The sequence below is a fragment of the Ammospiza nelsoni genome, chromosome Z (genome assembly GCF_027579445.1).
Source record: "Ammospiza nelsoni isolate bAmmNel1 chromosome Z, bAmmNel1.pri, whole genome shotgun sequence".
In the NCBI taxonomy this organism is placed as follows: domain Eukaryota; kingdom Metazoa; phylum Chordata; class Aves; order Passeriformes; family Passerellidae; genus Ammospiza; species Ammospiza nelsoni.
The window spans coordinates 42766581-42788630 of record NC_080669.1 but is presented as its reverse complement, the minus strand read 5'-3'; the positions used below and the strand labels follow the sequence as shown (position 1 = coordinate 42788630).

The 22050-nt window shown below is 34.5% G+C and overlaps 1 protein-coding gene across 1 annotated transcript in view; it reads right to left on the bottom strand.

Moving 5' to 3' along the window:
* The window catches only part of RFX3 (regulatory factor X3), a 106566-nt gene that overhangs the window by 32347 nt on the left and 52169 nt on the right, over window positions 1–22050 (bottom strand). Inside the window, exons 3-4 of the mRNA XM_059492501.1 lie at window positions 16659–16756; window positions 7906–8164 (exon numbers count right to left, since the gene is read on the bottom strand). Of these exons, the coding sequence (XP_059348484.1) occupies window positions 7906–8164; window positions 16659–16756 (357 nt within the window). The remainder of the gene's footprint in view (window positions 1–7905; window positions 8165–16658; window positions 16757–22050) is intronic.

The following is a 22050-nucleotide window of genomic DNA, read 5'->3' as shown; positions in this document are numbered from 1 at the left end:
ACAGACGAAAGTAATTTTAACATTTAAAATTATATTCTGTAAAAATGCAAAAGGAAGACTGATACCCTTCCATTTTTAACAATAAACTGTGAGAGATTCCAGGCACAACTTCCTACATATTTATCTGATATGTTAAATAGGAAGAATTTCATTTATTTGAATATGTAATCAGTCATACATTCCCCCTTTTCTTGCCTTAATAAACTACAATAATTTATTTAAAAGTTCTGATAACTGAAATATACACTATCACTCACACTGCAATTCCAACTAAATCATGTTAGATGTTACACTACATGTAGGAAGACTAATCAGTTTGTACAGTTACAAACATAGGCAGTCACTAAATTAAGAGCATTATAGATTGTGAATTTCTTCAATTTACTTTGTTAGTGAGCTAAAACACTGCCATATACTCAGATACAATCAATAAGGAATAAGGATATTCTCCTGGGGTTAAAAACTTCAGCAGTTTGATCCCAGTATGTGCATCTACAATGTAATCCTTACATGATCTCCTGATTTGGAAGTTACTGACTGTTTTTGCTAGGTTATGTCTCAGTATTCATTAACATGTTACTAGATAAACAAATGACACGTAATAGTCTAAGATGCATATAGCACAGACATAGCAAACACCTATCCCAAACCCACTTTGCAAAAAACTCCCTTCCTCTTAGGAAGAAGAAAGAAATAGTGGTTTTCCACATGATTCAGCTAACAATTTCCACGATCAACTAACAATTTCACAATTACTATAAAATGTTATCATAAGTTGCTCTGAGGAATAAAAAAAAAAAAGAAAACAATGTGCAGAAATTGAAGTCCTGCTGTTTAGTGAACAATCTGGGCAGCCTACAATTTTCTTTTTTTTATCTGTTTGCCTTTGCAAACCACTGTCCACCAGCAGCAGGGCAGGCAGGTGGTATCTTAGTATTCAATACATTGTTGCAACATCTTGAAAAAAGATAGCTACTGTCTCTTTTTCCACAGGCACCTCTCATTCACAATGCCCTTTATCCACTTCCAAAGGTTCACCCTTTCAGGCTTTAAAGGAAGTGAAATTCTAAAGCAGCTATCATCACAATGCTCCATTATGAAGGAATTACTTATTCATCATATGTATACAAGAAAGGCTGATTTGGTGGTACAGCTAGCTAAGTCCTGGGTACTTGAGGCAATTGCGCCTACCTAAATAAGGCAGAATGAATCTGAAAATACATGATAATGGACACAGGCTTTTTGAAAATGTGACAATTTCAGGCTTTTAGGATGCCACAAACATGCATGGTTCATGTTGGCTTTCAGTACTATTTCAGGACAGAGTATTCATGTATATAATACTGCTTTCTGAAACCTGTGCCAGAGGGTTGTGTTAGGCCGACAAGCTTGCTCACAAGAAACAAGCTTGAAAATGAAATTATACTGACCATGTGAGGAGAACTCCAATCTAGTCTGTACAGCTGGAGACTTAAATCTAAAAGATTTGCATTCCTGTCAATAGAAAAAGCTGTAGCAACACCTGCAAACAGATTTTGTGAAATTTTGCAAAAAATATTGAAACAATACCATGAAAACAGACAGAAAGATACTTCTTTAAGTCTGTGGAATGAAAGAACTGTAAATATGCAGAAAGAGAAGAAGAAAAAAAAAGCTGTAAAATTAGTGTGGTATTTTACATAAAGCTGACCTTAAAAGAATGCTGATAAACCTTAAAGACTTAGATAAAGAAGGGCTTTTTTTATTTCTAAAAACTCCCCTGGTTAAATTCTAAATATGAAAATTTAATATACATAACAGATACGGGTCAAAACACCTGCTGCAAATGCACACTACCAGTAGTCTACAGGTACATAAAGCATGCATCCTGACTAATGAATACAGCATGTTCTCTAGTGATTATAAAAGAACACATGGAGTCATTTGGGAGAAAAAGCACACCTAGCAGTCACAGACTGGAAAAATAAAAAATGCTTGGAGTTAAATCCAATTACCTTTTCCTTCCCAAATTTTCAAATGTAATGTTATTACCCAGGTTCCAGGGTACCTTGACACAATTCAGGCGGGCTGATGCAAATCTCATGAAATTCAATAAAGTGAAGTGCAAGGTCCTACACTTGGGTCATGGCAATCACAGGCTACAGGGTGGGTGGAGAAGTGTGAAAGCTGCCCTGCAGAGAAATATTTAGGGGTCATGGTTGAGGAAAACCTCAACAGCAGCTGGCAATGTGCATTCACAGTCCAGAAGGCCAAAGGTGTCCTGGGCTGTACCTAAGCACTGCTGCCATCAGGGCCAGGGAGGGGATTCTGTCTGCTCAGACCCCACCTGCAGGGCTGCATCAGCTCTGGGCTCCCAGCACAGGAGGAACATGGACCTGTTGGAGCGAGTACAGAGAAGGGCATGAGGCTGATAAGAGAACTGGAGCATTTCCTCATGAGGACAGACTGAGGAAGTCGTGTCTGTTCTGCCTGGAGAAGAGAAAGTTGTGTGGAGACCTCACAGCAACTTCCAGATCTGAAGGGGGCCTGCAGCAAAGGTGGAGAGGGACTCTTAATCAGGAACCGCAGTGATAGGACAAGGAGTAATGGGTACAAACTGAAAGGAGAGAAACAAAGGTTGGAGATTAGGAAGAAATTCTTTACTGTCAGGGTGGCAAATAACTGGAACAGACTGTCCAGAGAGGCTGTGGAATTGCCATCCCTGGGGCTGTTCAAGGCAAGGCTGGATAAGGTCTTGAGCAACCTCATCTAGAGGGATGTGTCCTTGTCCATGGCAGAGGACATTGGACTAGGTGATCTTTAATATTCCTTCCAATCCTTAACAATCTATGATTTTATGTTTAACTTCTTTGCTAGAAGTTCTCCAACACAGGGTCAAACTGACTAATCTTTTCCCTAGATCATCCAGTTATTTGTATACCTAGTGTCTCTTATATACATCTTTAAACATATTCTAAACCTTTTTCTCCGTGGTCATTTTCCCCACATTTGGAAAACAAACCAAAAAATCCCATATAAAAATCTGTTGTCAAGCTTGTCATAAAGACTTTTGAAACATATACATTCCACCTAACACTGAAAAACACATGTAAATACATCAGAGTTGTTCACACCAGAGAACCAAAATAGAGAAACTAAACAGAAAATTCAACTCAGATTACTATTAAAATCAAATCTGAAAACATTTATGGCATGACAGCCTTAGACAGAGAGGGTGGCCATATTAGGACAAATGTTTATTTAATTGAAACCAAAGAAAACCTGTAGTCCTTCAGAAATGATGCATCTATGCCATTGACAACCAGACTGTTTTGAGAACATCATGTCAAGTCTCCTGGCATCCAGTTTATTATGCATTTTCAAACAAGAAGAATTAACACAAAGTCTTCCCATGGACTGAAAGATACCTATTTTTGATCTCTTATGATGAAAAAATTGCATTTCTTAAAATATTTTCAAATCAGAAACTGGAATATTGCATTGGAATAAACCAAGTTTCCAACGATTTGGTTTTTTGATAAACAATACCAGAAATAAACATTAAACTGCCAAGATTGGAAACATTATCATTGCTACAGGGCTTTTATGGGGAAGACACGCTGAAAGCCAATGAGGCCAGACTGTATCAGAGGAGAAGCAAGGAGCATAGACAGATGAAGCCAGAATCTAGTTGGGGTAGGTGTGCCTGACCTTAGTAGCAATCATTCTTCCTTTCTCCTCACATTCCTTGTCTAGTGAAGATTGCATTATCTCAATAAAAGACTTCACAGTGTAGCAGCAAGGTACTCAAAGGGACAGAGAAATACAAATTATTTTGGTGACATTGCTACACTGAAACCTCTGGAAGAGAGGGGGACAAGCCACGATGCTAGATAGCCTGAAGCAGAAACCAAAGCAGGAGATTTATCAAGGCACAAGATCCATCTGATACCCTTTTTTCACAAAAGCCACTATACTCAGTTGCAGAAATAATAAGTAAATATCTTGCCTATTTATGATGTCAGACAAAATGATCTAATAATCCTTTTTGCATAAAAGTCTGTGCACCTTTGATTTGATCAGAAATGTTTTATTTTATGCTAAAATCTATTTAGCTACCCCAAAATCACCACAAAAGTTAAGCAATGGAGGAGGAAAAAGCTCCTGTACCAAGAAGGAAATTAATACATAAAATCTCACCTCAAACTTAAATCCAAATTATAACCATTATGCCCTTATGTAAGATGCAAAAACAGATAGTTTTTCTGAAATAGTTATAAGATTTCCACTAGAATTGTATTATCAGGATATGGTATTTGCATTGGGCCTTCTTACTTCTTGTTTTCTCTCCAATAATTACAAGATATTTTCAGCAGGTATTATCCTTCCTTTCAAGTTATTCCTTTGCATGCTGTGTTTACTAGCAGAACTAATAGTTTGTGGGGATACATTATATACATATAAATTTTGGTTTTATTTTCATGCAGATTTAGATTTGCACTGACATAGGATGAATTTCTGTAACAGCATGAGTGGAGACCTCCTGTGGTTGGTGACGACTGGTGAATGGTAACTATAAATTGAGGATCAGTCACAAAGCTTGTTAGCAAACAAGACTAATAGATGGGAGCCTCTCACTGACTGACAAGAATAACAACAAATTTATTACTAGAAACTGTATGAATTTTTTAACCTTGTGATATTATGAAATATGGTAATTACCTTCTTTCATGACAAGAACAATCCTTAGGTGTTTACATATGGGGAAAAAATGGAAGGAGATTTATATTTCATTAACACAGCAATCAATCCAATTTTTTGGAGAGTCTCTTAAATGTAGTGGTTCCTATTTAATGACAGCTGCCAGTAAACTAAACAGATGACTCTTTCATGCAAGTTTCAACATGCAAATTTGTTTCAAACAGACATCCAGCTAGGCTAAACCAATTCTTCTTCAATGCAATCACACACATTCTTGACCAATCCACAAACATACTCACATGAAAATGATAATTATGGAAATCTGCTTATCTACTGACCATCTTATATAGAAGTTCTTATAATCTGAATGCCTTTCTGGTTTTATAAAAAAAACCAACCTTTTCAGCATGTAAAGAAAGTAGTTTCATAGGCTAGCAAAGGATATAATGGAAAGAAGCAGTGTAACCAATGAAAAAGAAAAAAGTAAAGAAAAAGCTAACAAAAGTTATTCATGCATACCAACATAAACCTTTACTGTATATATGTTGGAATAGTTTTGAGAGAGCATAAGTCTTGATATTTTGGCTATAAAAGCAGTGCTACTGCATGCTGTAGCTTAATAAGGACTGCCTTCTTGTATGAATGTTTGACAGAAAATAAAACAAATTAAATATTACAACCAAAATATTAGCTCTTTATTGAAATTCTGAAGCAGAACTCAGAATTATATTAAACCATAAAGAAAAAGTGAAAATAAAATTAAGTTTAAAAGTTTATCTTTTATTGAATTCTACATAAAACAAATAGCTTACCTGCTGAAGAGTAAATTAGATTTTTAATTTAATTTATCTAAAAGACAGTTAATAAAATTTACCTATTTTATATATTTGACTTATAACCTGAAACTCTTGTTTCTTCATTTCTTTTAACCTAAACTAAATGTATCAGAAAGAGTTAACATCGTTCATACAATAATTTGCTTATTAGATAATGTAATGATTTGATCAGTGAGGGTGATAAATGACAAAACAAGTGAAGTTATCAGCTGAAAAGAGTAAACAGAACTAGTACCTCTATGGCAAAATAAAGAGAACTTGTGATGACCATATATATTAATAAATAAATTCCTATTAATTTCTATATCCTTTTTCTCTATATGAAAATTCTCCAAACTAATCAAAACTGGGAAAAAATTTTCTGCATATTATTCTAGCAAAACAGTCTGGATACAGGTCACTTTGATCACTCTAATATATTCTCTACACAAGAATGAAAAAAGTTATGATGGTAAAGATCAAATGAAGATCACAACTGAAACAAGCTCTATCTATCAAAGGTGCAATCCAATTGAAGTATTACATTGCTCTATTTCACTCAGTTTAGTTATGCCACCTAGTAAAATTAAAACACACGTGGTGCTTTCAAGTGAGCTTAAACTGAACCTTTAGCGTTTCAATTAATTCTTGTATGTTTCAGCTGAAACACACCTAGCCTAAAATTATTATCTAAAATCATATTGTGTCCCAGTTCCTTAGCAAGAAATGTACTTCTGATTACTCCAATGTATCATTCTTATAGAAGTATACTATACAGAAGAAATAATACACTAAGAAACAGAGGAAATTATTATAGTGCCAAAATGCAACTTAGTAATTGTTGTTTAACTAGCTGTATTTTCTCCTATTCTTAACAGTGAGTTGATATAGCAGTACAGAATTTATTTTGCGCAACTAAAACAGGCTATTTTACTGACACACAGGGAAAGAGAAAAATGCTGCTGAAGCCATGAACTTTAGCTTCCGTTCAAGGTTGGCAAATTCTACTTTTAATTTTTGAAAAAAAAAAAAAAATCAAACTAGTTTTTAATTTGCAAATATAGTGCGGAGTTCTGACATTCAAATAATTCTAGGATTTTCAGCTTCAAAGTAACTCTACTACTCTTCATTTGTGTTTACTGGATACATTTAAGCCTCAATTGTTTTCAGAGTCAGTTAAGCACCTGAAATCTGAAAGAGGAATGACACTTTTTTCAGAAACTCTGTTCTTCCATTAAGTCATGCAAAATACAGGGAAATGTTAATACAAACTCTTTTTTATAACCCAAGTATAAAATTCTCTGTTGCTATGAAAGCTCCCCTTATGTCCAGGTGGGATAGTTATACTATTCATAAATTATGATTCTCACAATTTTTGTTTCTCTGAAATAACACTGCATGGGTTTTTTAGATGAAGTAATAATTTCCTGCATGGTAACAAAAATTGTATTTATTCATACCAATCACTTTAAGATTCAAATTGGAAAGAATTTTCAGATCATCTAAATTATACAATGCTTTTACATTTGTTCCAAAAAATTAAGTCCCCTAACTTTATTGCCTTTTTGAATACTGATGAATATTACTGATGTTTTATCTCCTTTCTATATCTTTAAACTGTTGCTATCAAATGTTTCACAGTTCTCTTCCCCATTACTTTCAAATCTCTATGTGCAGACCAGAATACTCACAAGCATGAGGTAAAAGTACTCCTTAGGGCAGCAAAGGTAAGAGTAGTATAAACCCATTTTCCTAACTGAAATAAAGGCTGATTGAGTAAGTTCTTAGGTAAAGGTCTCCATGCTCATGTTTATGTATCCACAGTATTCTATACCATAGTTGTAACAGAATGCATTTTCCCATAGCACTGTCAGACATTCCCAAAAGAGCTTTTAATCTGAACACAATTTAGAGACATACCATAGATAAGTAAGAATGAAGTGTTAAAACATAGTACCTTGGTATTCTGAACAGTGGGAAATTTTTTCAAATAAGCTACCAAAACTATACTAATATCAGGCAAACAAACTGATTAAATGGAGGGAAGTTAGATATACTGATCTATAACTTACATTATTTAACACTTACGTCTAACAGTTACACTCAACAACACTGTATTTTTCTAACGTTTTCAGAAAAATTACAAAATGTTTAAATTTAACATATGAAATGTAATTATTCACAAGCTGTCAAGGGAAAAGTATGCCTTCATGATTAAGTTTTCACAGTATTCTTACTCCTGTGTCTTATACATATATAGTGCTTCTTTCACAAAAAGTACTACGTAGTCCTTAATCTGACAACATAATACCACAACGCATTCTGTCACAAAACCCGTGTCAGTCTGCAAGAATATCTGAGTGACTAAGAGACTAGTCTCAAAGGTTTTGCATCAGTCTGAAATACTTACTGTCGCTGGGGAGGCCCGCGTTGTGTGAGTCACTGTATGACCAGAATTTTCCATTGAATTGCCAATCAGATAGGTTCCTCCTGAGCTGCTAATGAGTTGTCCTCCTGTTACGCCCATCTGAATCCCTCCAGTGCCCACCATGCTATGGGACGAGACCACTGTTGTCACCTGTGCAGAACTTCCTTGAGTATCAAAATAATTTCCCCCAGTGTTTTGACTGTACATCTGGGTTTCTGTGTAAGGATAAGTTGTTGATCGGCTTCAAGAAAAGAAAATAAAAGAAAAGGAAAATACATTATTTGTATTTCATTTAGCTGAGGGTAATGTTATAACTCAAGAAATTGATTTACAAAAACTAAAATCAAATAAAATAAGATTGGCAAACAATCCCTGTCTCCTCAGAGAATAACAGTTAATCAAGTAAAAGATTTAAATAACTAACTTGGTGTCAATGGTAAGCCAATTATCCACTGAACATTACAGAAAAAATGTCAGTCTTACACGACGAGGAAGAGAGAAAGGAACAACAAAAATTGAAGGCAGGCACATAGAGCTAATCTAATTATTAATATATTGCAAAGTAATCTACAAAGCTCCGACTGCATGAACATTTTTTTAAATCTGACAATAGAATTTCAATTTCAAGTTGCATGCTATATGTTTTGCATAATGTGTAGTCTGCAAAGTTACAAACAATTCATACAAATGTCAGCTCACAGAGTCCAATGTTCAAGAACCCTCTGTTGTCTATTGTTTTTAAATTCACTGAAGCTTGAAAATCTGAGTCTTCTGGTATTTTGGGAAATGCAGTTATTTTTACAGGGCAATTCAAAAACTGGACATGAATTAATGCAATGATAAAAAAAGCATTTAAGAAATAAAACCAAACAGAACTATAACTTGTAAAAACATTGCAAATATTAGAGAAGTTAAAGGAATGCAATAGTAACATTTTAAAAATAATTATCAAGTATGAAACATTTACATGTCATAAAACATTTCACCCCAATAAACTACTCAGCTACTGAAACCTTCTATCATGTCTTTCATATTCTTATTTACTTATTTTGAATCATTATTCTTCATGTGTTATAATCTACTTATAATTTTTGAATTTGTATATGTTCCCACAAACTAAGTTTTATATTTAACTCTATATATTTCAAAATTATAATAAATATAATTAATTATTTCAAAGACTGGATCTTTGTATGTTGTCAAGCATGATAACAAGTAAAAATCAGTCAGCTTACCCAACCGATAATTTTCATATTTAAGCATAAAAATCTGTAACATTTCTTGTAATCCACAGGCATTATCAATTTAAATGGCTTGTAACTAAACAAGTTAAAAAAACCACAACAAGCAAACAACAAAACCCCAGATACTTTTGTACAAAAACACAAGAGGTGGATGCAGCACTCATGTTTTATGCAATAAACTGATGATCAAGACACATATGCAAGAACCTGAAGTCAGATTTTTCTTCCCCTTTATCTATACAATATTTATTTTTAAATTAATATAGAGAAAAAGTCAAGGCAATTTACTGGTTTTTATTTATGAAAACTTATATAAGATTACCTAATTAGTAAACAACACACCCAGAAATTATAATTTCTTGTTTACCTTCAGAAAAGCATTACTTCTAAATGATTGAGGAACATAATAGTACCACATCAACAACCAAAGTCAGAAATTTTGCTTTGTTATCTATGGCTACAACAGTTTCTCTCTTCCCCTGCTGAGACTTTTAGAATCTCCAAACTTAAGTTTCAAAATCTGAAATGTTTCATAAGCCTCATACTACCTCATTCCCTCTCACCCCCCTTAAAGCTACTTAAACACCTTCCATTTTATTTTGACTATTTCAAAAGCCTCAAGATCAGCTGCAAAAAAACTTTGAAGCTAATCCAAAAGAAATGCCTTGCAGTCTGCTGAAAACAAAGCAAAATAGTTCCTTGAGGGACTAATGCTCAAACAGACATTTAATCTATTAACCTTTCTTTTGAAAGTTAAAATCAGTTGATCTTTGCATTGCAATAAACCATGTATGTATTGAGGTACTGTGCAGGTCCTGCTTAATCTGTTCTCTCAAACCAAGGTAGCATGGTGGTATCTTGTCATACCTTCAGGATACTGTTTATCCTAGAACCATAGGAAAGCTCTACTGAGTTGTTAAGGTGCAAAAAACAAAAACAGTGAACGCTGCCATCTTCATCCCTAAATCACCTCCCCATGCGCCACATCTAGATGTTTTGTGAACAATTCCTGGGATGGTGACTCCATCACTTCCCCACACTGCCTGTTCCACATCTTGATCACACTTTGCAGCAAAGAAATTTTTTCTTAATGTCTAACCAAAGTGTCCCTGGGTGCACCTGGTGGCCATTCATTTTGTGATGAGCACAATAACCACTAGCAGACTGGATGTTGCCTCTGTCTTTACATCTGTGAACAGTGCTGTGCAGCAGAGGACAAATGTAGGGAAATGTTGTGATGTAGGCTCAGGGCAAACAGTTCATGGAAATGATCACCAAGTGACGGAGACTGTAATTTCTCTCACAATAGGAAAGAAAAATCTTGGTATCAGCTGTCAGTAAGGAAAGTAATGAAAGGATAAGATCATTGTTCTTGCAATGCTGCAAGTTCTTGCTGCAAGTTCTTGCAATACTGCAAAATAGACATTGCTAGAGGAAATACGCTGTACAAAAGATGCAAGGAGAACAACTCTCACTTGCAAAAGTGGAATTGAATATTGGAAGCAATGCAAATTCTAGAGAATGTTTCCAATTTTGAAGAAAATTTAGTCACAGATTTGCTGTGGAACAGGAGATGAAATATATGTTCGCTTTTACCTTGTTAAGGTACATCATATGTATCATCTGTAGACCTCTATATCACACACAGTCTCTAAATAAGGACTGACTGTAACAGAGCACCTATTTCTGCTTATAATAGCACTCTGTATCAGTGTATCAATGGGACACACATCAATGGGTCTGACTGCAAAATAAACACACTCTTCTGTTTGGTCCAACAACTAACCAGGTTTTCTAGAACACCCAATCATTGGAGATGATTTAGCAAACCTTTCAAAACAGAGATCAACCATGTACTTAAAAGTGAGATGAAACTATTATTACATGCAATAATAATTGCAACTTAGCAAAAAGACATTTAATTTAATCAGAATTATTCAATCTGAAAATTAAAAATGCAGCTGAATAAGATGATTTAGAAAGCAGTTTTAAGAAACCATGTTTTTAGAAAGCAGACTTAAATGTTTTAAGGTCATTGCACATGGTAAAACAATCCTTTAAAATAAAGTTGCAGCAAAGAGGAAAATAAATTCAAATGAGGAAGTGATCTTCTATTTCTTCACAGCACTTGTAGCACAAATACATTATACTTTCTTAAACAGCCTGACACATATCATAGTCAGTTCCTTCCCACTGCAAAGATTTTAAAAGCATTCTAGCATTCCTAGCTCTTCTCTCCTTTAACAGCTGCATATAAAATCACACAGGGAGTAATCTCAAAGTTTTGTTGCTCTTTATGAGAACACATTGATGATTCACTCTTGCTTGTGATAGCAGAAAGGCAAAAGAACCTGATAGTTCCTACTACTGAAACACTGTGAAGTGCTTTACTAGAATGTGGCATTAGAAGAAAGCTTACCAGTTACAAGTAAATTGAAAGTTTAAGTAGTTAGGCTGCAGTATCCTAATTTCCAGAAAGCTGTGCAAACTAGATCATGTTTACCCTGAAAGCAAGCCACAAAAAGTCAGGCACTGTGTGAATTCAGATCAAGCAAGCACAGAGCAGGTGCCTGATGTTAAGATGCCACACTGGAAATTAACAATACCAGCAAGAGTCAGACTAGCCTTGCAAGGTACAATAATCCATGGCATTTCCTCTTATGCCTCATTGCTTGCTTACATATATTTTATAATGATTTACAAAATATAATGTTAGAAATAAAAGATACGGAGTTGTAGTAAAAATTCATTTAAAACACTTTTTTTTTTGCACATTTGACCAGAAAATAATTAATTTCATTAAGCACCAGCATTACCACAGAAATCAACTGCAATGTCTTACCCTACATTACTCTAATATAATGTTACTGAGCTCAACTTTTACAGACACTTCTGTCTCCTCAAAGATACTGACATTCTGAAAAAAACACAACCCCAGAACAATGGCACAGAAAGAGTAAACTTGTTCTCGTCCTCCCTTAGTTTTCAGCATGCACATGCACACACTGGAAATAATTTATAGCCATCTGCACCTATTATCAGATTCTATGTAAATATCCAATCCATTTGGCCGCTATGTATGAGTGTGCAACCTTAGAAAACCTCCAAACAACTAAATTCTTTCATATCAGAACAATATCCTCAAACTCCTTTAAGTTTTTAGGATAATTCTGTGGTCCTTAAGCTAATAGAGAGCTTCACAGAAACTAGAGAGAACAGAATCCTGTTAATACTGAGGGAAGGCCTTGCCACAGGCCAGATTCTGGAGGTGATGTATCCTAAGCAAAGGGAAGAAAAGGAAGTGCCATACACCTTGAGACTCTCACAAGAGAATATGATACAGCCATTTAATTATAATAGAGAGGCATTTATTAGCCATAAAAGAACTGAGATCTTCAACACCCAGTCCAAGACCATTTTCTACATGTAAACAAAGCAATAAAAGCACACACAATGCACAGCTACAGAAAGTCATGCAAGCCAGGGAACACAGTAAATGAAAACAAAGGTGCCATTCTATTCTGAGGATCCGTAATTTAGACAGTCAAAGAAACATTAATTACATATTTCTAAAATTCTAATTAAGTACAGCAAACCTATAGTCCAAGAAATACGGTATTGCCACTGTTAGGAACATGTCAAAGGGTACACACTAAATCTGCAAGACCTCAGGAGTTGGGCTTGTCAGTCTCTCTTTGTCTAGGCTTCTCTGTCTTAGTCTAGAGTTTTGTTCCAGTAGTGATTACTGAACAATTAAATAAATGTTACTTAATCTTCTTCCATTTTATCTAAGCTTTCTATGATTGTGTGGTATGAAACCTATAATTAAAATGCTGAGGCATTGCTCTAACAGATATTAATATCAACTAGCTATTCTGTACAGAATAAACAATGACCCTAGATCAAAACTGTAGCAAAGAGAACCATGAGGTGGGATAACAGTATTGAAGAAGTATTCTGGCATTCTGGCAAAAATAGACCACATAAAACAAAATCAGATAAACTACGGAAATGGAAGCCCGTGAATACACTGAAATGGATAAGGTATAGACTGTGCTAGAACACAAAAATAGCTTCAAATACATTGTCTACACGTAACACCTGTGTTAGTGGTAAACTGCTGTAACTCTCTCTTAACTCAGACAGGAGCCATTCACTTTAGTAAGCATAAGGGTAGTAAAAGGAAAAGGATAATGTCAGAGAAAAAGGGATAGGTACTAGTAACTAGTAGGAAGATAACTATTTCAACTATATTGATAATAATTACTTTATTTAACCATTAAGATTTTAATTAAGACAATAGTAAATTCTTGAGTTTGCATAAATGGTGCATTTTGCCAACATAAACACCACAAATCGTTGTACAATTTGGTGAAGAATGTGGTTTGGATCCAACAGCAATATCAATCCTTGCACAATCCCAGCAATTAAAACTCTGCTTGCCGCATCAGAACTACCAGGTAAATAGCTACATTTTATTCATCTGCTACAATCTGTAAGAAGAAAGTTCACATTTAGTATGTGGAACCAACTGACTTGTTAACATAGGTGTAGCAATAATAGTCCTAATATATTCTGAACAGCCAGGTAAGCCTGTACTTGCCATTGCAACAACAATGCGGTTTTGTTTCAGGATACAGTGACATACTTGACAAGCAAAACTGTTGCTAACTAGAGACAAATGCACATAACATAATTCAAATATTCTCATATCATACAATGTATGTGACAAGTTGTAGGCTACGACCCTTGTATAATTATATTGCCTCCAATTATAATAAAACAAAATAACTATTAAGTGTAGACAAATAATGATATAAAATGTGTGGGAAGAATTGTATTACAGGAATACAACAATTACACTTGACAAAGAATGTGAAACCTGACAAACTTCTTAGTTTTATAATGCAAAGAATTAGGTAACTTTTTCCTGATATATATTGTAATGGCATTCTCTGTTGCTACTGTATATGGATTTAAATCAGTGCTAGTTTGCAAGTGCTTTATTTTAAAATAAGGGTTAATTCTTTCACAGAACTGTAGAATGGCTTGGGTCAGGAGGGATCTTAAGGATCTTCTAGTCCAACTCCCCCCATCACGGGCAGTGAAACCTTCCATTAGTCCAGGTTACTCAAAGCTCCATCCAACCGGGTCTTCAATGCTGCCAGGGATGCGGCATCCACAGCTTCTCTGGACGACCTTCTCTGCCACCCTCTGAGCCAAGAATTTCTTCATCATATCTGTCTCATCTAATCTAAATCTCTCCTCTTTTACTTTAAAATCATTGCCTCTTTAGCCTGTCATTTTCTGTCTGTAAAAGAAGTCCCTCTCCTACCTTTTTTGTAAGCCTTCTTTAAGTAATGGAAGGTTACAATAATGCTTCTCAATCTGTCCTCATCTGTCCTCATAAGAGAGGTGCCCCAGCCGTCTGGTCATCTTCATGACTCTTCTGGACCTGCTCTAAAAAGCCCATGTCCTTCTAATTGCTGAGGACCCCAGAACTGGACACAGCACTCCAAGTGAGGTCTCATGAGAGCAGAGTGGAAGGCAATCTTTCATCAGGCATGCTGTGACAATGGATTACAGAGATTCCTGTATGAATTAATGTCTTCAGCCTAACTATGATTTGCAGACTTCTTAATCTGTTGCCAGAGCAGTACTGTTGCTTGACAGATCACAGAACAATCCTATATCCAATTTTGAGTTATAATTAAGGTTCTGATTTATCAAAAGATATCAAATACATAATCCTAGGAAGACTACCCAAAATCTGGTGTATAAAAAGTATGTGGAAAATGTGCTTCACTATATAGAATCTTTGAAAAGTCTGAGTAGAAACACAGACTGGTTCCCTTCTCCATCAATAAAATTACCATCTTTAGAAACGCAAATCTTCCTGTAAGGACTGAACAACAAAGTCCTTGTCCACTATACTGCTGCTCACAACATAGGTAAGATCTCTGTAGGAGATAAAAACAATCCAGATTTGGCTCACATGCTAAGAAGAGCTTTCTTCTTTTATATCCTATTGACTGATTTTGCAGCAATTGACAGAGGGATGCAGACATAGAAATACAATAAAATAATGGAAAGCTGAAGTTTCATACCAAGCAGTCAGTGACATCTGCTTCTGTTTTTCCCTTGGACTGTAATAACTAATGTAGTACACTTTTTATAACTGCCAAAAGTCCCAACAGCACACATAAGAATTTGAAAGTAATGAAAAGAGAAATCTGAAAAATAGCATATTTAAGAATGACCTCTTTTGGAGGCTAATAGGCTCTATCATGGTCACAAGGACATTATGCTGCTGTACATGTGTGCTGACTTCGGCTGGGGTAGAGTTACTTTCTTCACAGTAGATAGTATCAATGCCATTTGTAGCACAAGTCCAAAACACAGCTGTGTACTAGCTACTAGGAAGAAAATTAATCTATCCCAGACAAAATCAGTACAACAGAGAAGCCAAATGCATATTTAAAATGCATTGTTTAGCATTTACAAGTGAGAAGAAAACTAGAGAAGTACATGAAAAATTAATAAATCAAAATGTGCTAGTAGATATGACCAAAGAACACTGTCAGTGTCAGCAACCAAAGTCCCTGAACCCAAATAATATTACTCTTTTAAACTGCTTTTGGATTACCATCAATAAATATCTTCAGACAATCAACAGGCTTTCTAAATTGTACTTCTTCAAAAAGCCAGTTAGAAAGCAAAAATGGTAAATGAAAAAATAACATTGAGAAGTTTCTTTCCAAGCAATACACTCTACTTTGAAGTTTGAGCCAATTTCAAAGGCGGTGTTGCTCCAAGCCTGTTACTAGACTAGGTAATGTGCAGAGGCCAGATCAAATCTAGTTTTTTTTTTTTTAGTCTTTCTTAGCTTGCATATTGAAGAAAGAAACTTGATGATGAAAAAGCTTGTTCAGGAAAGCAGGAAATGCACAATCATGTGAAAACAAGATGTTAAAGAAGCAGCAAATGAGACTGTTAATTTCCTTCCTCTGCTTTTCCTCATTCCTTTGGAAAAAAAAAACCTAATCTCATTTTATGAAACACAAAAATGAAATTAAATTACTAGATAGTAACTACAGCTGTTGCACCTTTCTATCATTTGCCACTAAGATTGCAGCCAGGAAGAAAGAAGGCCTGCCTTTTGTCCTGAGGACAGAAGCTATACAATATGTCTTTCAGAGAGAACGTACCCATGAAAATACTTTTTCAAACAACACTATGCCATACAGGGGGCAACTAAAACAATTACAAGAATTCTACTTACACAAAACTTCTGCCTAAATAAAAACAAATAGTGTGAATTCACGTTTTAATCCAAAAAACTATTTTGACACTGGAAGAACTGCAATGGAATAATTTTTCTTTCTAATTTAATATACAGTAGTTGATAGAATCTAACTGAAAATATTTAACTGAAAGTATTTAACTTCACATTTTAATGAACACTAAAATTCTGACCATTTTCCAACTTACATAGCTCCATTAGTGTAGACTGTGTCACTTCCCTCCACATACTGAACCTGGGCTGGGTAGACATGCTGTACCTGTTGCACAGTCTGTACTTGCTGTACCTGAAAACAAGAAAACCAAAAGTTTGGGATATCATAAAGAAGTACCAATGCTCCAGTGCACCTAGTGGCTTCTAAACAATTTGGGGTATCTCTGTTCTCAAAATTACTAATGGTGTATCACAGCACTAGCAAAGAAAATTACTGTTCTTACACAATATTTGTGCTGTAAGTTTGGTGAACAGAGGCCTAACACTGAAGATGCACACTCATACACATCTTCAGTGTCAAAGGCAAAACTGGAGAACACAAAGATGAGATGAAGTGTAACTTTGTTTTGCACCAAGCTGAAGAACTACATTTACTACAGAAGAAAGTATAATTTCATTTCATTTATTCTTTTTCTTATTCTGTTTAAGTAGTAAACAGTACAAGCCTTAAAATCATAGTTCAAATATGTTGCACTAAGTTTAGAAATAAATGTTCTCATTAAGATGCTTTAGCTCTTGTTTAACTGCAGTTAAATTACAGTGATACAGTATTTTTTTTGTGGTGTACAGTTATGGGCCAAAACCCCCAGTCTAAGTAACCCCTTTCCCAGAATACTATCAGCTATGAAAAATTCCAACACAACCTGGTTTTACTTCAATGAATTAAATAACAAAAGGCAGTAAGGGCATGGATTATCTTCACATGCATCACTAAGGACAGTTACTTATCAACTCCTTTGATTCATATACTATTGTAGGAATATTTCAGGTCACGCAAATTTTCTCTCCAATCCTAATATTTTGTCTTCTCCCATCTTTACTAGATGAAGAACTTCAACTTTTACACCTTCCAGTTTTCAGAGAAGCCATGTTTTGGTCCAGGAGCAGTCCAGAATCTAAAACATTCTGAAGGACTTACTTGACACAACTTTACCAAGGAAATGAATCAAAAAAGTATCAATGCACTTATTTAGCAAATAGATTTAACATTAGGTGACAATAATTTTTCTCACATTTATTGTTATAAGGCTACTTCAATCTAAACCATTTGGTTCTAATGACTGCAAATACCTAATGCCAGATCAGTCTGGGTTTCATGGACTTGATGAACCCCCGCAAGAGATCTTTAAAAATATCCTAATCTAATACTTTCACCTGTGTTATGTTTTAAAAAGTTATGCAAATAAGCACATTTCCTACTTTTCCATAATATTGACTCTGATTTTGAAACAAAAATCTAAATTTTTACAGAAACCTTCCCTTAGGTTAAAAGTAAAACCCAAAGTTTGAAAAAGAGAGAAAACAGCCAAAGTTTAGAATGCATCTATATTACCATGATGAAAAATCAGATGCTTCTGTCCACTAACAGAAATAACACAGATTATGATAGCTAAGGTATCTATTAAAATCTAAACTTTTATGATTTCCCATATGAATCATTACATAAATTGAGAAATACACCCGTTATACAATCTCTCGACTTCAGAAAGTATACTTTGAAGATGTCTCCTTAATTATTAACGCAAGGTAACTGAGTACATTTCTTCTCCTTACAAATATTTAGTTATTTAAAAGAAAGGTTCAGTTCTCAAAGTAATCATAAAATCTCTAATCAAAATTGTGCACATTACTACAACCTTAGAAAATTCTCTGAATTAGAAAATAGAAATAGCTGTATAGCAAACATCTCCCAAAATTAAATTATTTCTATTTCCATCACTTTTTGACTTCATAACTTAAATTAATTCAAACCATCATTTCATGGAATGGGCTTGATCCAAATCCACTGTAAGAAAGACCTGTAAACCTTGTTATTAATCTGTACTACTCAAAATTTAGATCTGCCAAACTCTGACAAAATGACCCACTTACGCAATAATTGGACAAAATATGTATGTGCTTTATTGTGAAACATATATGCAACTTACTGTTGTGCTATTTTTAAAGTTTAAGTCTAGGCATATTTATTCCTTTTGGGTGAGTCAACTCTATTCCATTCAATCAATGGGAGAAGGAGAGTCATTGTTGATCAGTCTATTACAGAACACCAAACTGATCTACTTGACCGATGCTGTGAGAAAACATCTTGAAAACGGGCTTTGTTCCTAAAACCAGTAGCTTGTCACCTGGCATGTAATGGAGATGCCCCATTTTTCTCTCAGTAGCACAGCTGGGGAAACACTGTGGAAATGATGCTCTTGTCAGTATGAATTCCATGTTCTCACCCAACTACTCCCAAAATGCACTTTGTTCCCTATTCACACATACTGAATATGGCTTAGTTCCTATTAAAAATAACCCACACTATTTTGCTGTTAATAAAGGAGACATGGTTTTCTCCCTATAACCTGCATACACTGGTAAAATGGAACTCTACATTGTGTACAAACACAGCATTAAAACAGAGAGGTCACATTCCCCTTCTATGTAAAAGGCATTATTATGTCCTCACATTATTCTTGAGTACAAGCTGCTACCCATTTCAAAAGCATCAGATTCGGTAAAGTGCAAGACCTTTCTGTCAGAACTGAGACAATACTGCAGGGACAAAGTGTGTACACAGTGCATCAATGTTTGCTGTCTATTGGACAGGAAACTGAAAAATTCCAAAATATGTTTCTCTTCTAATATGGAGCAAGAACAACAAAAATTTAATTTACCATGAAAACAAATACCAATATCTGTTAAAATTAAAACTTTCATTGCTTAATTTCAATTTTTCCAGCAGTTTTTATCTAAGTTCTTTAATAGCCTAACATGTAGTACTACTAGAAACATCAGGACTGCTTATGCATAGAAAGTAACTTGTTTTTAAAACCAACATTGAAGAATGGATATGCTACAGTGCTATTAAAACATTTTACCTCCTTTTGAAAATCAAAATGTTTTTCCTTTAACATTGAAGTTCAATACAAAGAGGGCCACTGAAGTTTTTTTTTCAATACAGTAATTTAAAAAGTTTACAAAAAAACTTACTTTGCATCAGCTTCTCTGAAACTCAGTACTGCTACAGTTAAATTCATTATCCTGCCAAAGGAAGCTGTAGTCACTACACAGTATTGCAATGTACTAAGAACTTTAGAGTGGGGAAGGTTAGAGGCAAATATTTCTCCTGTCAAGCTCTGACAAATAAAATAAGGAAGGAGCCTTTAGGATGGCCTTGTACATGAAACCTCTGCCATGATGAAAGTCATTGTTGTATGATATTTCCAATACTAACTTTATTTCCTATTTTATTTAATTTTTAATTTTTTAATGAGAATTAAATCTAGTGCCTCTGAATCTTCTTTTTAATATTCAACAGAAAGAAACAGATTAGTATATTTACTCTCTATGAGCACAAAATTATTTGAGAGAAGTCGATTATGAGGAAACAAAATACCATGAAAAATTTTGGAAAATGTGAAAAAGGTCAATTTTTTCTTCACAACTGTTTTATTTATCATTATCTTTTCACCTCTTATTAAGCTGTTAAAGGAGTGGTATCAGCTAAGTCACGTAGCTTTTGGGGCAAAGCAGAAATTGTTGACTATTCTCGCAGTGCTTTCCAGAGGCCTAAAACTAAATGGCCTTCTTATATTAAAAAATTCTCCAATAATTAATTGAAATGGGCTCAAAATAGAAAACACAATAAAATATTTATGAAACAGCAACAGTATGCCTGTTTAAAAAATATCTTCTAGGGTGGACTGGTGAACTAGCCATGGTAATTTTCATTATTTTCTGGCTGGAAAACAGAAAATTAACAAAAAAACTTTTGCAATTTTTGACTTAAATAACAACAGATAGTAGAGCTTTCATTCCTCTTGCTTCAGTGACTCTATCCTGAAATAAAAAAACTGGAATAGGATTAGAAGCAAGTAGCTGAAATGTTGCAGGACAGCAAGAGGTGAATGAAAACTTATTTCAATATACATGTGTAGTTACATTTACTAGTTGAAGAAGAAAAAAAAGGCAAAAATAAATTGTATTCTTAATTATACTACCTCGGAGGAACAAATAAGGGACTAAGTTATATTTTATCTATGAAAATTTGTCAACAAAATAAAGCATATAAAAGCATACTGAAATGCTGAAATTACACTGAAGCATGAATCAAAATGTAAGAGTGAACTTTGATTTCCAATAAAAAGTGCTTCTGTTCAAAGTACTACTAAGCAAAGACTAAAACAACAGAGCAATATATATATATAAGGGTTTTTAAATTCCGTTTTAAAAAGAACATATAATTATCCACTGTGTCTTTGCAAACAGCTTGTATGTGCAACATTTTCTGTCCTTGGAGATAAAAATAATTTTTTCCTTCATTAGTATGGATTACTTTTGGCAAGTAACATAAAAATAGCACATGCTGTAATATTCTAAGCACATTCATATTTATATAATGGCTAATGTCATCTCATGATTATGTGTTTCATATGCTAAACATGATTTTGCATTAGGAGCAATTTTGATTAACAGAAGTCTGCATCTCCAGTTAATGAATGACAGAATGCTTTGTGAATGCGATGGCCACTGAATTCAGTGACTGTGAAGAAATGCTTTGCCCAACTTGAGTTGCATGGACATAATTTTACAAAACAGCTTAATTTTATTTTTCTTTCCCCAACTCTTCCATATCACATGGCATAAACTCATAAATGAGTTTAATTTTGAATCCTTAGAAGCTTACTGCACTGAGCTGAAGACTGCCTGTTGAAAAAGCAATCATATATTAATGAAAAATCCCACTATTCAAAGAAACAGAAGACGAAGAGAACTTCTTAAGCTATTTAAACAAAATTTAATTACACTCCCACATTTTCGGTCTTACTGTTGTTGCTTTTTCCTTCTTATTCCCTCTATCCCATCTCAACAGTGACTTCCGCTGTGTTGCATGAAACCAGTTGCTACTAGAGCCACTTCTGCAAGAGGAAAAATCCAGGTTTTCATAAATGGTACCTTTATTGTTCCTATTCTTAGAGCTTTACAGCAGACTTTTATGAGCTGCATATTAATACCAGCTATATGGAAATTAGGGATTTGTTTTAGCTGGAAATATTAAAAGTTACTAATTTGTTGATTGCTTTTTCAAAAGACAGGATGCCTGAGTACTAAGACAGCTGAAGAGAAAAGGCTCTTAGTCTGCCCTTCCACTTATTCAGCTTGCTCTTCTTCTGGGCAAAAATATTTCATTTTGAAAAAAATTAAAATTTTTTGTGCATATAAGAAACATGATGTCGTGAAATCAACCCCAAATTAATGCATTCAGGCAATGTCACTTAAACATGACATACATACAGGAATAGAAACTTCAGAAACAGAAACCTCCCTAGAAAAATGAAATACTATACATTTAATAGTAATTAAAACCAAATTAATCTAAAA